This window comes from Amia ocellicauda, chromosome 5, assembly GCF_036373705.1.
Source record: "Amia ocellicauda isolate fAmiCal2 chromosome 5, fAmiCal2.hap1, whole genome shotgun sequence".
Taxonomy (NCBI): domain Eukaryota; kingdom Metazoa; phylum Chordata; class Actinopteri; order Amiiformes; family Amiidae; genus Amia; species Amia ocellicauda.
The window spans coordinates 42,172,334-42,184,787 of NC_089854.1; the positions used below are offsets into that span (position 1 = coordinate 42,172,334).

General features: G+C 42.7%; 1 protein-coding gene across 3 annotated transcripts in view; it reads left to right on the forward strand.

The window, feature by feature from the left end:
• The window catches only part of ttll12 (tubulin tyrosine ligase-like family, member 12), a 37,533-nt gene that overhangs the window by 4,806 nt on the left and 20,273 nt on the right, over nt 1–12,454 (forward strand). For 2 of the 3 annotated variants that reach the window (XM_066705266.1, XM_066705269.1), the window contains exons 6-7: nt 8,817–8,893; nt 8,983–9,099. In XM_066705266.1, coding sequence (XP_066561363.1) covers nt 8,817–8,893; nt 8,983–9,099 — 194 coding nt within the window. The remainder of the gene's footprint in view (nt 1–8,816; nt 8,894–8,982; nt 9,100–12,454) is intronic. The other variant, XM_066705267.1, reaches the window with a different exon arrangement.

Sequence of the window (12,454 nt, forward strand, 5' to 3'; positions counted from 1 at the left end):
AATGATTTGGAAACTAAAATACTAAAAGAAATCTCAAATGTCAGAAGAAAATAATTGATTATTTTGTCACAGATTTGTTTTTTGTTTGTTAGAGGGGACGTACAATGTTTTTAAATTTCTTGTGCAATTTGAAACGATAATTTCTACCATGGATGTCGGCTTCATAACTCATCCACATTTAAGTATTGTGTAACAAACTTTATAAATGATGCTTTCATACACAGCGTACAGATTATAATATAATACAAACATATTATATAGCCTATATAATTTATACCTGTATATACACTCACCTAAAGGATTATTAGGAACACCTGTTCAATTTCTCATGAATGCAATTATCTAACCAACCAATCACATGGCAGTTGCTTCAATGCATTTAGGGGTGTGGTCCTGGTCAAGACAATCTCCTGAACTCCAAACTGAATGTCTGAATGGGAAAGAAAGGTGATTTAAGCAATTTTGAGCGTGGCATGGTTGTTGGTGCCAGACGGGCCGGTCTGAGTATTTCACAATCTGCTCAGTTACTGGGATTTTCACGCACAACCATTTCTAGGGTTTACAAAGAATGGTGTGAAAAGGGAAAAACATCCAGTATGCGGCAGTCCTGTGGGCGAAAATGCCTTGTTGATGCTAGAGGTCAGAGGAGAATGGGCCGACTGATTCAAGCTGATAGAAGAGCAACTTTGACTGAAATAAGCACTCGTTACAACCGAGGTATGCAGCAAAGCATTTGTGAAGCCACAACACGTACAACCTTGAGGCGGATGGGCTACAACAGCAGAAGACCCCACCGGGTACCACTCATCTCCACTACAAATAGGAAAAAGAGGGTACAATTTGCACAAGCTCACCAAAATTGGACAGTTGAAGACTGGAAAAATGTTGCCTGGTCTGATGAGTCTCGATTTCTGTTGAGACATTCAGATGGTAGAGTCAGAATTTGGCATAAACAGAATGAGAACATGGATCCATCATGCCTTGTTACCACTGTGCAGGCTGGTGGTGGTGGTGTAATGGTGTGGGGGATGTTTTCTTGGCACACATTAGGCCCCTTAGTGCCAATTGGGCATCGTTTAAATGCCACGGCCTACCTGAGCATTGTTTCTGACCATGTCCATCCCTTTATGACCACCATGTACCCATCCTCTGATGGCTACTTCCAGCAGGATAATGCACCATGTCACAAAGGTGGAATCATTTCAAATTGGTTTCTTGAACATGACAATGAGTTCACTGTACTAAACTGGCCCCCACAGTCACCAGATCTCAACCCAATAGAGCATCTTTGGGATGTGGTGGAACGGGAGCTTCGTGCCCTGGATGTGCATCCCACAAATCTCCATCAACTGCAAGATGCTATCCTATCAATATGGGCCAACATTTCTAAAGAATGCTTTCAGCACCTTGTTGAATCAATGCCACGTAGAATTAAGGCAGTTCTGAAGGCGAAAGGGGGTCAAACACAGTATTAGTATGGTGTTCCTAATAATCCTTTAGGTGAGTGTATATCTACATATTAACCCTTCAGAATGTGATTAATGTCAATTAAGATTAAATACACTTTTTTGTTTTCCAATATTCCCCACAAGCTTATTTTTCTGCATGTTTCAGTACACTGTTAAAGTGATCAAATATAAATTGTTATCAGTGGTGTATTTAGAGGGGGGCCTTAGTACTGTGTTATACCCACTTGGCCATTTGGGCTGATATTTCAATGCACAATGCTTGATATATATATATATATATATACACTCACCTAAAGGATTATTAGGAACACCATACTAATACTGTGTTTGACCCCCTTTCGCCTTCAGAACTGCCTTAATTCTACGTGGCATTGATTCAACAAGGTGCTGAAAGCATTCTTTAGAAATGTTGGCCCATATTGATAGGATAGCATCTTGCAGTTGATGGAGATTTGTGGGATGCACATCCAGGGCACAAAGCTCCCGTTCCACCACATCCCAAAGATGCTCTATTGGGTTGAGATCTGGTGACTGTGGGGGCCAGTTTAGTACAGTGAACTCATTGTCATGTTCAAGAAACCAATTTGAAATGATTCGACCTTTGTGACATGGTGCATTATCCTGCTGGAAGTAGCCATCAGAGGATGGGTACATGGTGGTCATAAAGGGATGGACATGGTCAGAAACAATGCTCAGGTAGGCCGTGGCATTTAAACGATGCCCAATTGGCACTAAGGGGCCTAAAGTGTGCCAAGAAAACATCCCCCACACCATTACACCACCACCACCAGCCTGCACAGTGGTAACAAGGCATGATGGATCCATGTTCTCATTCTGTTTACGCCAAATTCTGACTCTACCATCTGAATGTCTCAACAGAAATCGAGACTCATCAGACCAGGCAACATTTTTCCAGTCTTCAACTGTCCAATTTTGGTGAGCTTGTGCAAATTGTAGCCTCTTTTTCCTATTTGTAGTGGAGATGAGTGGTACCCGGTGGGGTCTTCTGCTGTTGTAGCCCATCCGCCTCAAGGTTGTACGTGTTGTGGCTTCACAAATGCTTTGCTGCATACCTCGGTTGTAACGAGTGGTTATTTCAGTCAAAGTTGCTCTTCTATCAGCTTGAATCAGTCGGCCCATTCTCCTCTGACCTCTAGCATCAACAAGGCATTTTCGCCCCCACAGGACTGCCGCATACTGGATGTTTTTCCCTTTTCACACCATTCTTTGTAAACCCTAGAAATGGTTGTGCGTGAAAATCCCAGTAACTGAGCAGATTGTGAAATACTCAGACCGGCCCGTCTGGCACCAACAACCATGCCACGCTCAAAATTGCTTAAATCACCATTCTTTCCCATTCAGATATTCAGTTTGGAGTTCAGGAGATTGTCTTGACCAGGACCACACCCCTAAATGCATTGAAGCAACTGCCATGTGATTGGTTGGTTAGAAAATTGCATTAATGAGAAATTGAACAGGTGTTCCTAATAATCCTTTAGGTGAGTGTATATATATTTGAGGGTTATGTCACATGTATTGTGCTTATATACCATACCAGTTACGACAGCAACAGGGAAGCGATCATTCAGTGCGCTAAAACTACTCAAAACATATTTGCGCTCCACTAAGACAGAAGAAATACTTCAAAGAAAGACCTCAAACTATTTTATGTTGATATTATTGATGAATTTGGGCATCACAACAGGAGACTTGCATTCACCTAGAAATTCCTACATCAGCCGAGGAAACAGCTTATTTCTAGCAGGTGCATCGAAAATTGTGCATCCTCACCCGTTTCAATTACAGCACTCCACTGAAATAGATTTATTTGATTGATAAGCACCAGAAACCGCATCTAGTTTGCCTGCATACTGTCAGTTGATGTGCAATTTCTCACTGAATGTGTCCAATAATTATTATGTGGTTGTGATGCAAAGATACAGCTCTGGGAAAAAGTAACAGTACATTTTTTCTTTACCCTCCTATTATCTTTGGGGTCAATTTGACCACATTCAATGTTTAACATCTCTAAATACATGAATGACATCATTTTGTTTGCTAATTATTTAATGACTTTTCCTATTTTAAAGGGGACAACTGGGTAAACATAAAATTAACGTGATATGTTTTTGTTGTCCTGTACACATTTTGTAGCATCAGTGTTCTTTGGGGTCAGTTTGACTCCTGGCTGTTTTAGCTGTATAAAACATAAGAAATATCAAAATTTTACGCACATTTGTTTTGGATGATATTGAGGTCACTATAACATGTAATTTTATAATCTTCAAAAAAACTTCCCTCTGCTTTTTTAGGGCCCTAACCTAACATAACCATACCTGGCTGTAGTATTGTGAGAACCACTAATAGTTCACACGACATGGCGGAGTGGAAAACATAATTCTTGCATGGGCATTGATAGTTCACCCAACATAGGGGAGGAGCAAACACATTTGTTCCAACCTATGTCTTAATTACTTAATTGAATGGTATATTGCTTAGTTAGGTCAATTAAGGATTCAATTAAGAAATTAAGACCTCAGTTGGAACAAAAACCAGCAGGGCAGGGGGTACTCCAGGACCGGTTTGAAAACCACTATCCTAAACCATTTCTCGTGGTGCTCTGTGGGCGTTCTCTTTATGCTCTCTCTTAATTGAAAATTACCTCTAAGCAAAGGTTTTCTGTCAATGAGGTTTTGTCACAGCTCTTTGACAGTGAAAGTGACAGAGGAGAATGTGTCTGAGACAGAGGATAATTTTGAGGCATCCTCCTCTGATGAGAATGAGACTCTTAGTGTTGACCCTCCTGTTGTCTCTCAACCACCAGCTGACACATTACCTTCCAAAAATAGAAAGTTATTATGGTTCCTCTTCCCACTTGAACAACAGGGTAGACTTAGTGCTGCTAATGTCATCAGAATGGTTCCAGGCCCCACCAGATATGCTGTCAGCCATGTCCAAGACATAAAATCAGCATTTGAGCACTTCGTAACACCATCAATCGAAAAGGATATACTTGAGATGAAAAACTTACAGGGGAGGCGTGTGTATGGGGATAGTTGGAAAGACTTGGATGTGACCCACTGGCAAGCCTACAATGGGTTGCTCATTTTGGCAGGAGTGTGCAAGTCAAAAGGAGAAGCAACAGCAAGCCTTTGGAATGTTAACACTGGAAGGGCAATATTTGCAGCCACCATGTCTTTAAAGACATTCCATGTTTTCTCCCGTGTCAGAGAAACAGGCAGGGCCGACGAGAGCGTGACAAACTCGCAGCAATACGGGATGTATGGGACAAGTGGGTCCAGCGATTACCCTTTCGTTACAATCCAGGCCCCCATGTCACTGTGGATGAATGTCTGGTTGCATTTCATAGGCGCAGTCCCTTCAGACAATACATACCAAACAAACCGGCCAAATACGTTATCAAAATATGGGCAGCATGTGATGCACAGTCCAGCTGTTCATCAAATTGACCCCGAACATAATACGTTACTATCCTTGATAACTGAAATTGTTCTTCTTTCCAAATGTTATAAATAACAAAAATCATCTGTATTTAGAAATAATATAAAGCCATTAAAACACCAAAAATGTATTTATTTCCAATTTTAAGTAAATTGGTGAGATTTTATGGTGATTTGCATATTTTTACATAGTTGTTCAATTGGTATTCTGGATGTATAAGGGGGGGTGGGTGGGGGGTTATGTTTTATTTTAAGGGCTATTTAGGTAGTCAACAAAGAATCATAAAGTACCTGACACATAAACTTGGGTAAAAATCATATTCTGGAGGCTTAAATTGCTGGGGTCAAATTGACCCCAAGGATAAAAGATGTTAGTAAATTTGAGGATAACAGGAGAGTTAAATCAGCTTTCCATTCCAGTGTCTGTTGAATTCCATACACAGGCACATTCTACTGAATGAGGTACTGATTAGGTGATCACCTGAACCAAATCTTATTCAACTAGGAAAAGTATAAAAATGACTGCTGTGGTCATCACTATCCTCTTGCAATAGGACCAGCTGGATGGCAAAAACAGTACTAGTAGTACCTCAAAAGTAATTGGAATCAAAAAATAACTATTGACCATGCCAAAAGAGGTGAAAAGGAATGTTTTGAATGAGGAAAAGAAGGGTTCAATTCTGGCTTTACTTGCAATGGGATACAGTGAGTATATTTCTTATACATTGGGAATATCCAGTACATACAGTGGGGGAAAAAAAGTATTTGATCCCCTGCTGATTTTGTACATTTGCCCACTGACAAAGAAATGATCAGCCTATAATTTTAATGGTAGGTGTATTTTAACAGTGAGAGACAGAATAACAACAAAATCCAGAAAAACGCAATTCAAAAAAGTTATAAATTGATTTGCATGTTAATGAGGGAAATAAGTATTTGACCCCTTCGACTTAGTACTTGGTGGCAAAACCCTTGTTGGCAATCACAGAGGTCAGACGTTTCTTGTAGTTGGCCACCAGGTTTGCACACATCTCAGGAGGGATTTTGTCCCAGTCCTCTTTGCAGATCCCCTCCAAGTCATTAAGGTTTCGAGGCTGACGTTTGGCAACTCGAACCTTCAGCTCCCTCCACAGATTTTCTATGGGATTATGGTCTGGAGACTGGCTAGGCCACTCCAGGACCTTAATGTGCTTCTTCTTGAGCCACTCCTTTGTTGCCTTGGCTGTGTGTTTTGGGTCATTGTCATGCTGGAATACCCATCCACGACCCATTTTCAATGCCCTGGCTGAGGGAAGGATGTTCTAACCCAAGATTTGACGGTACATGGCCCCGTCCATCGTCCCTTTGATGCGGTGCAGTTGTCCTGTCCCCTTAGCAGAAAAACACCCCCAAAGCATAATGTTTCCACCTCCATGTTTGACGGTGGGGATGGTGTTCTTGGGGTCATTCCTCCTCCTCCAAACATGATGAGTTGAGTTGATGCCAAAGAGCTCGATTTTGGTCTCATCTGACCACAACACTTTCACCCAGTTCTCCTCTGAATCATGCAGATGTTCATTGGCAAACTTCAGACGGGCCTGTACATGTGCTTTCTTGAACAGGGGGCCTTGCGGGTGCTGCAGGATTTCAGTCCTTCACGGCGTAGTGTGTTACCAATTATTTTCTTGGTGACTATGGTCCCAGCTGCCTTGAGATCATTAACAAGATCCTCCCGTGTAGTTCTGGGCTGATTCCTCACCGTTCTCATGATCATTGAAACTCCACGAGGTGAGATCTTGCATGGAGCCCCAGACCGAGGGAGACTGACAGTTATTTTGTGTTTCTTCCATTTGCGAATAATTGCACCAACTGTTGTCACCTTCTCACCCAGCTGCTTGGCGATGGTCTTGTAGCCCATTCCAGCCTTGTGTAGGTCTACAGTCTTGTCCCTGACATCCTTGGACAGCTCTTTGGTCTTGGCCATGGTGGAGTGTTTGGAATCTGATTGATTGATTGCTTCTGTGGACAGGTGTCTTTTATACAGGTAACGAGCTGAGATTAGGAGCACTCCCTTTAAGAGAGTGCTCCTAACCTCAGCTCGTTACCTGTATAAAAGACACCTGGGAGCCAGAAATCTTGCTGATTGATAGGGGATCAAATACTTATTTCCCTCATTAACATGCAAATCAATTTATAACTTTTTTGAAATGCGTTTTTCTGGATTTTTTTGTTGTTATTCTGTGTCTCACTGTTAAAATACATCTACCATTAAAATTATAGACTGATCATTTCTTTGTCAGTGGGCAAACGTACAAAATCAGCAAGGGATCAAATACTTTTTTCCCTCACTGTATCATCACAGTCAGACAAGGGAGAGCATGCATGAATTAGGCCAAGTTCAGCAAAAGAAAGTTTTTTTTTTATTAGCAGAAGAACCAGATTTTGAGATCAGTTCTCACAATACCAATATCTTTTCTGAGGTTTACTTTGACACATGCATTATTTATTCAGGAGATACCCCTGACTCAGGAAACTGTTTTTCCAAGGAAATATTAAACAAAGTTACAAGATAAACAGGCTTCATACATTCCTGTTGTGTCCCACAGAATACAAGGGTCAGCTTTTAGCGCCTTCCTGTTCAGTAATTTTTTGTAACATTTAGTTACTAATAAACATGTTACTTCTTTATCGGTGTATCCTGAGAATTTCTGAAACCACTTGTTGAACCACTTGTATGAACTGTCGCAGAAATAATTGGAAAAGTTGTTGAGATTAAGCAAATTGAAACTGTATTAACAAGCTAGCTTGGAAGCACCACGTCAGGGAATTCCTTCAGTGAGAACTTAGTTCTTAACAGAAATCAGTACAGTTTTAAAGGAAAGATGACGTAGGATACTGTGACTGTTTATCCAATCAAAAGCTTCAAAAGGTGCAAGCTCTGCAAAGTTTGTAGGCTGCTCTTCCTTAGGGAGGGGTCATCATGGAAGCAGGTGTCTTCCTGTTGTGCACTCAAACTGCCCAATCTCTCAGTTTTCTATAACAATTAACAATTAGGTACTCAATCACAATAATGTAACATCTTCAGCCTTAAGAGAAGAACACAAAATCTACAAACGGACACTAAGCAAACTGGCAGAAATCTGTGGGCTGTACATCCGTGGGTTGTTCTCTTATCATAGATAAACAGAAGTGGAAGCGGAGAAAGGGATTTCAAGAGGATGTATCCTTAACAACCGCCTTATTGGCTTTGCTAGCTTGATAAATCCAATTTGCTAACATTAATATAAAACATTATACAGTTAATATAAAACATTTTCTTCAACTTTCCAATACGGGTTTTTCAGTCTCAGCTCTTGGCAATTGTGGAAGAAACTCAGGTTGGGACGTTCGTTGCAATGCCTTTATTACACGCAGCATGGTGAGGAACAGTGAATCAAGAAGATTCCAGAGTTGCTCTTTTATACACACAGCAGTCAAAGATCTGGTTATAATTAACAAGTCATTACTATGTTATCTTAAAAGCTAACTAAGCAGAATATATATCATTATAGGACAGAATTCATAAGTCAATACATGGATTAGGGAGCAGGCACTTAAATCATACTGTTTGTCATTGTCTCCAAGATGCTCATCATAAATAACAAACAGAGGTCAAACGAACTTCTGGCCTGACTCTTGACTTGACCTTATCTTTCGTAAGTATATATGAAGAAAATATGTGTGAGAAAAGAATTTCTAGCTTTCCTTCCACACAGTAGAGCAATTATTTATGACAAGGAAGAAAATGGTACATAGATTGGGAGTTGGGGGAACTTTTAATAGAAAATAGTGAAGACAGCCAGACATAATAAAAACAAAGATGTGATTCATCACCATCGTTCATAAACATTGTCTTCGCTCTCTTTAGTCCATCTTCCAAGAAAACAAGGAGACGCTTCCACGTCCAACCGAAGCCCAAGTTTACCCCAAAGACAAGATCTTTAAGTGAGTTGCAAGTTCCACATCAGTGCATGTCCATGCTTTTGCATTGCTAGATTTGCAATTAACATGTTGTCCATTGATCTTCTATTTAGGGTTTACACAGAAATGAGACAGGTCCTGGCCAATCTGAAACACCCCCAGTTTGTGTTCACAGACAAGGAGGAGGAGGCTGACATCCTCATGTTGTACTCCCACATTAAAGACTACAGGTCTGTGCTCTGTTGATCTTGGATGTATTAATTTCCTCATTATTTTATTTTGTTGGAGGCCAGGAAATTCTGGGGGATGCTTCTAACACATTAATCATAATAATAATAATAATAATTATTATTATTATTATTATTTTTATTTCTTGGCAGATGCCCTTATCCAGGGTGACTTACAACATAAGTGCAAAACAAAGTGCAAAAATACAGTTAGGTAAAGGCATCAATCATTACAAATTCAATTTACATAAAACATAGCAATTCAAAATATAATACATTTTAAAACTTCCAATTTACACAGGCAAGTACAGTAAGTGAGGTACTACATCCTGGACGGTAAAAGCTAAGTGCTGTCAAGATGTAGGGTCACAGTCAAGGGCTACAGGAAAGGGAGCAAACCACCATTTAGGGTTCAGGGATGAGAAGGAGCGGCTCTGGAGGAAGGAGAGTGGAGAGGAGGTAGAGTTAGTCTTCTGGCACTGGAAGACCACAGTGGTCTGTAGGGGATGTACAGTGAGGGAAAAAAGTATTTGATCCCCTGCTGATTTTGTACGTTTGACAACTGACAAAGAAATGATCAGTCTATAATTTTAATGGTAGGTGTATTTTAACTGTGAGAGACAGAATAACAACAAAAAAATCCAGAAAATCACATTTCAATAAAGTTATAAATTGATTTGCATGTTAATGAGGGAAATAAGTATTTGACCCCTTCGAGTTAGTACTTGGTGGCAAAACCCTTGTTGGCAATCACAGAGGTCAGACGTTTCTTGTAGTTGGCCACCAGGTTTGCACACATCTCAGGAGGGATTTTGTCCCACTCCTCTTTGCAGATCCTCTCCAAGTCATTAAGGTTTCGAGGCTGACGTTTGGCAACTCGAACCTTCAGCTCCCTCCACAGATTTTCTATGGGATTAAGGTCTGGAGACTGGCTAGGCCACTCCAGGACCTTAATGTGCTTCTTCTTGAGCCACTCCTTTGTTGCCTTGGCTGTGTGTTTTGGGTCATTGTCATGCTGGAATACCCATCCACGACCCATTTTCAATGCCCTGGCTGAGGGAAGGAGGTTCTCACCCAAGATTTGATGGTACATGGCCCCGTCCATCGTCCCTTTGATGCGGTGCAGTTGTCCTGTCCCCTTAGCAGAAAAACACCCCCAAAGCATAATGTTTCCACCTCCATGTTTGACGGTGGGGATGGTGTTCTTGGGGTCATTCCTCCTCCTCCAAACACGGCGAGTTGAGTTGATGCCAAAGAGCTCGATTTTGGTCTCATCTGACCACAACACTTTCACCCAGTTCTCCTCTGAATCATTCAGATGTTCATTGGCAAAATTCAGACGGGCCTGTACATGTGCTTTCTTGAACAGGGGGACCTTGCGGGTGCTGCAGGATTTCAGTCCTTCACGGCGTAGTGTGTTACCAATTGTTTTCTTGGTGACTGTGGTCCCAGCTGCCTTGAGATCATTAACAAGATCCTCCCGTGTAGTTCTGGGCTGATTCCTCACCGTTCTCATGATCATTGAAACTCCACGAGGTGAGATCTTGCATGGAGCCCCAGAGCGAGGGAGACTGACAGTTATTTTGTGTTTCTTCCATTTGCGAATAATCGCACCACCTGTTGTCACCTTCTCACCAAGCTGCTTGGCGATGGTCTTGTAGCCCATTCCAGCCTTGTGTAGGTCTACAATCCTTGGACAGCTCTTTGGTCTTGGCCATGGTGGAGAGTTTGGAATCTGATTGATTGATTGCTTCTGTGGACAGGAAAAAAGAGAGTGCTCCTAATCTCAGCTCATTACCTGTATAAAAGACACCTGGGAGCCAGAAATCTTGCTGATTGATAGGGGATCAAATACTTATTTCCCTCATTAACATGCAAATCAATTTATGACTTTTTTGAAATGCGTTTTTCTGGATTTGTTTGTTGTTATTCAGTCTCTCACAGTTAAAATACACCTACCATTAAAATTATAGACTGATCATTTCTTTGTCAGTGGGCAAACATACAAAATCAGCAGGGGATCAAATAGTTTTTTCCCTCACTGTATGGAGAGACGAGTGTCTGAAGGTAACTTGGTGCAGTGTGGTTGAGACAGCAGTAGGTGAGGGTCAGTGTCTTGAACAGTGTGTGCCGGTATTGGGAGCCAGTGGAGGCAGCGGAGCAGTGGAGTAGCGTGTGCGAAACGGGGCAGAGAGAATATCAGATGAGCCGCCGAGTTCTGGATGAGCTGGAGCGGGCGGGTAGTAGTTGCAGGCAGGCCGGCCAGGACAGAGTTGCAGTAGTCCAGGCGGGAGAGGACCAGTGACTGGACGAGCAGCTGAGTCGAGGTGTCAGTGAGGAAGGGACAGATTCAGCATATGTTGCTCAGGAAGAATCTACAGGTGCGTGTCAGCGTGGTGATGTGCTGGATGTAGGAGAGCGCAGGATCGAGGGTCACTCCGAGATTTTTAGCGGAAGAAGATGGAGAGAGTGTGGTGGATTCCAAGGGGATCGAGATGGAGAGGTCAGCAGAAGGTGAGGAAGAGTGGGGGAAGAACAGGAGATCCGATTTGGAGAGGTTGAGCTTGAGGTGGTGCGAGTGCATCCAGGCGGAGATAGCAGACAAGCAAGAAGAGATGCGAGAGGGGATGAGAGGGTCAGAAAAGGGAAAAGACAGGAAGATCTGGGCATCATCAGCATAGAAGTGGTAGGAGAAACCATGGGATGCAATGAGGGGGCCCATGGAGCGGGAGAGAACCGGAGTGGCCCAGGACGGAGCCTTGGAGCCTTGCCATGTCACTTGGTAGGTCCGGTCGCTGAGGTAGGAGGAGAACCAGGTGAGAGCAGTCCCAGAGATTCCAAGGTCAGCGAGGCAGGAGAGGAGGATGGAGTGATCGACGGTGTCAAATGCGGCAGAGAGGTCAAGGAGGATGAGAACTGAGGAGAGGGAGGCTGCCTGAGCACAGCTGAGGGAGTCAGTGACTGCCAGGTGAGCCGTCTCAGTGGAGTGAGCCGGATTGCAGAGGATCAAGGAGTGAGTGTTGGGACAGAAAGTCCGAGAGCTGACGGTGGACCGCCCGCTCGAGAGTCTTTGAGAGGAAGGGGAGTAGGGAGACAGGGTGGTAGTTCTGAGGAGAGGTGGCGTCAATGGTTGGTTTCTTGAGGAGAGGGATGACAGCAGCTTGTTTAAATGCAGAGGGGAAACAGCCAGAGAGGAGTGAGGAGTTAAGGAGGGAGTAGATGAAGGGGAGAAGATCAGGAGCGGACGCTTGGAGGAAGCGAGAAGGAAGAGGGTCCAGGGCACACGTTTGTGACGTAGGAGGAGAGCAGAAACTTCAGCATCTGAGAGAGGCGAGAATGAAGAAAAGGAAGCTTGATC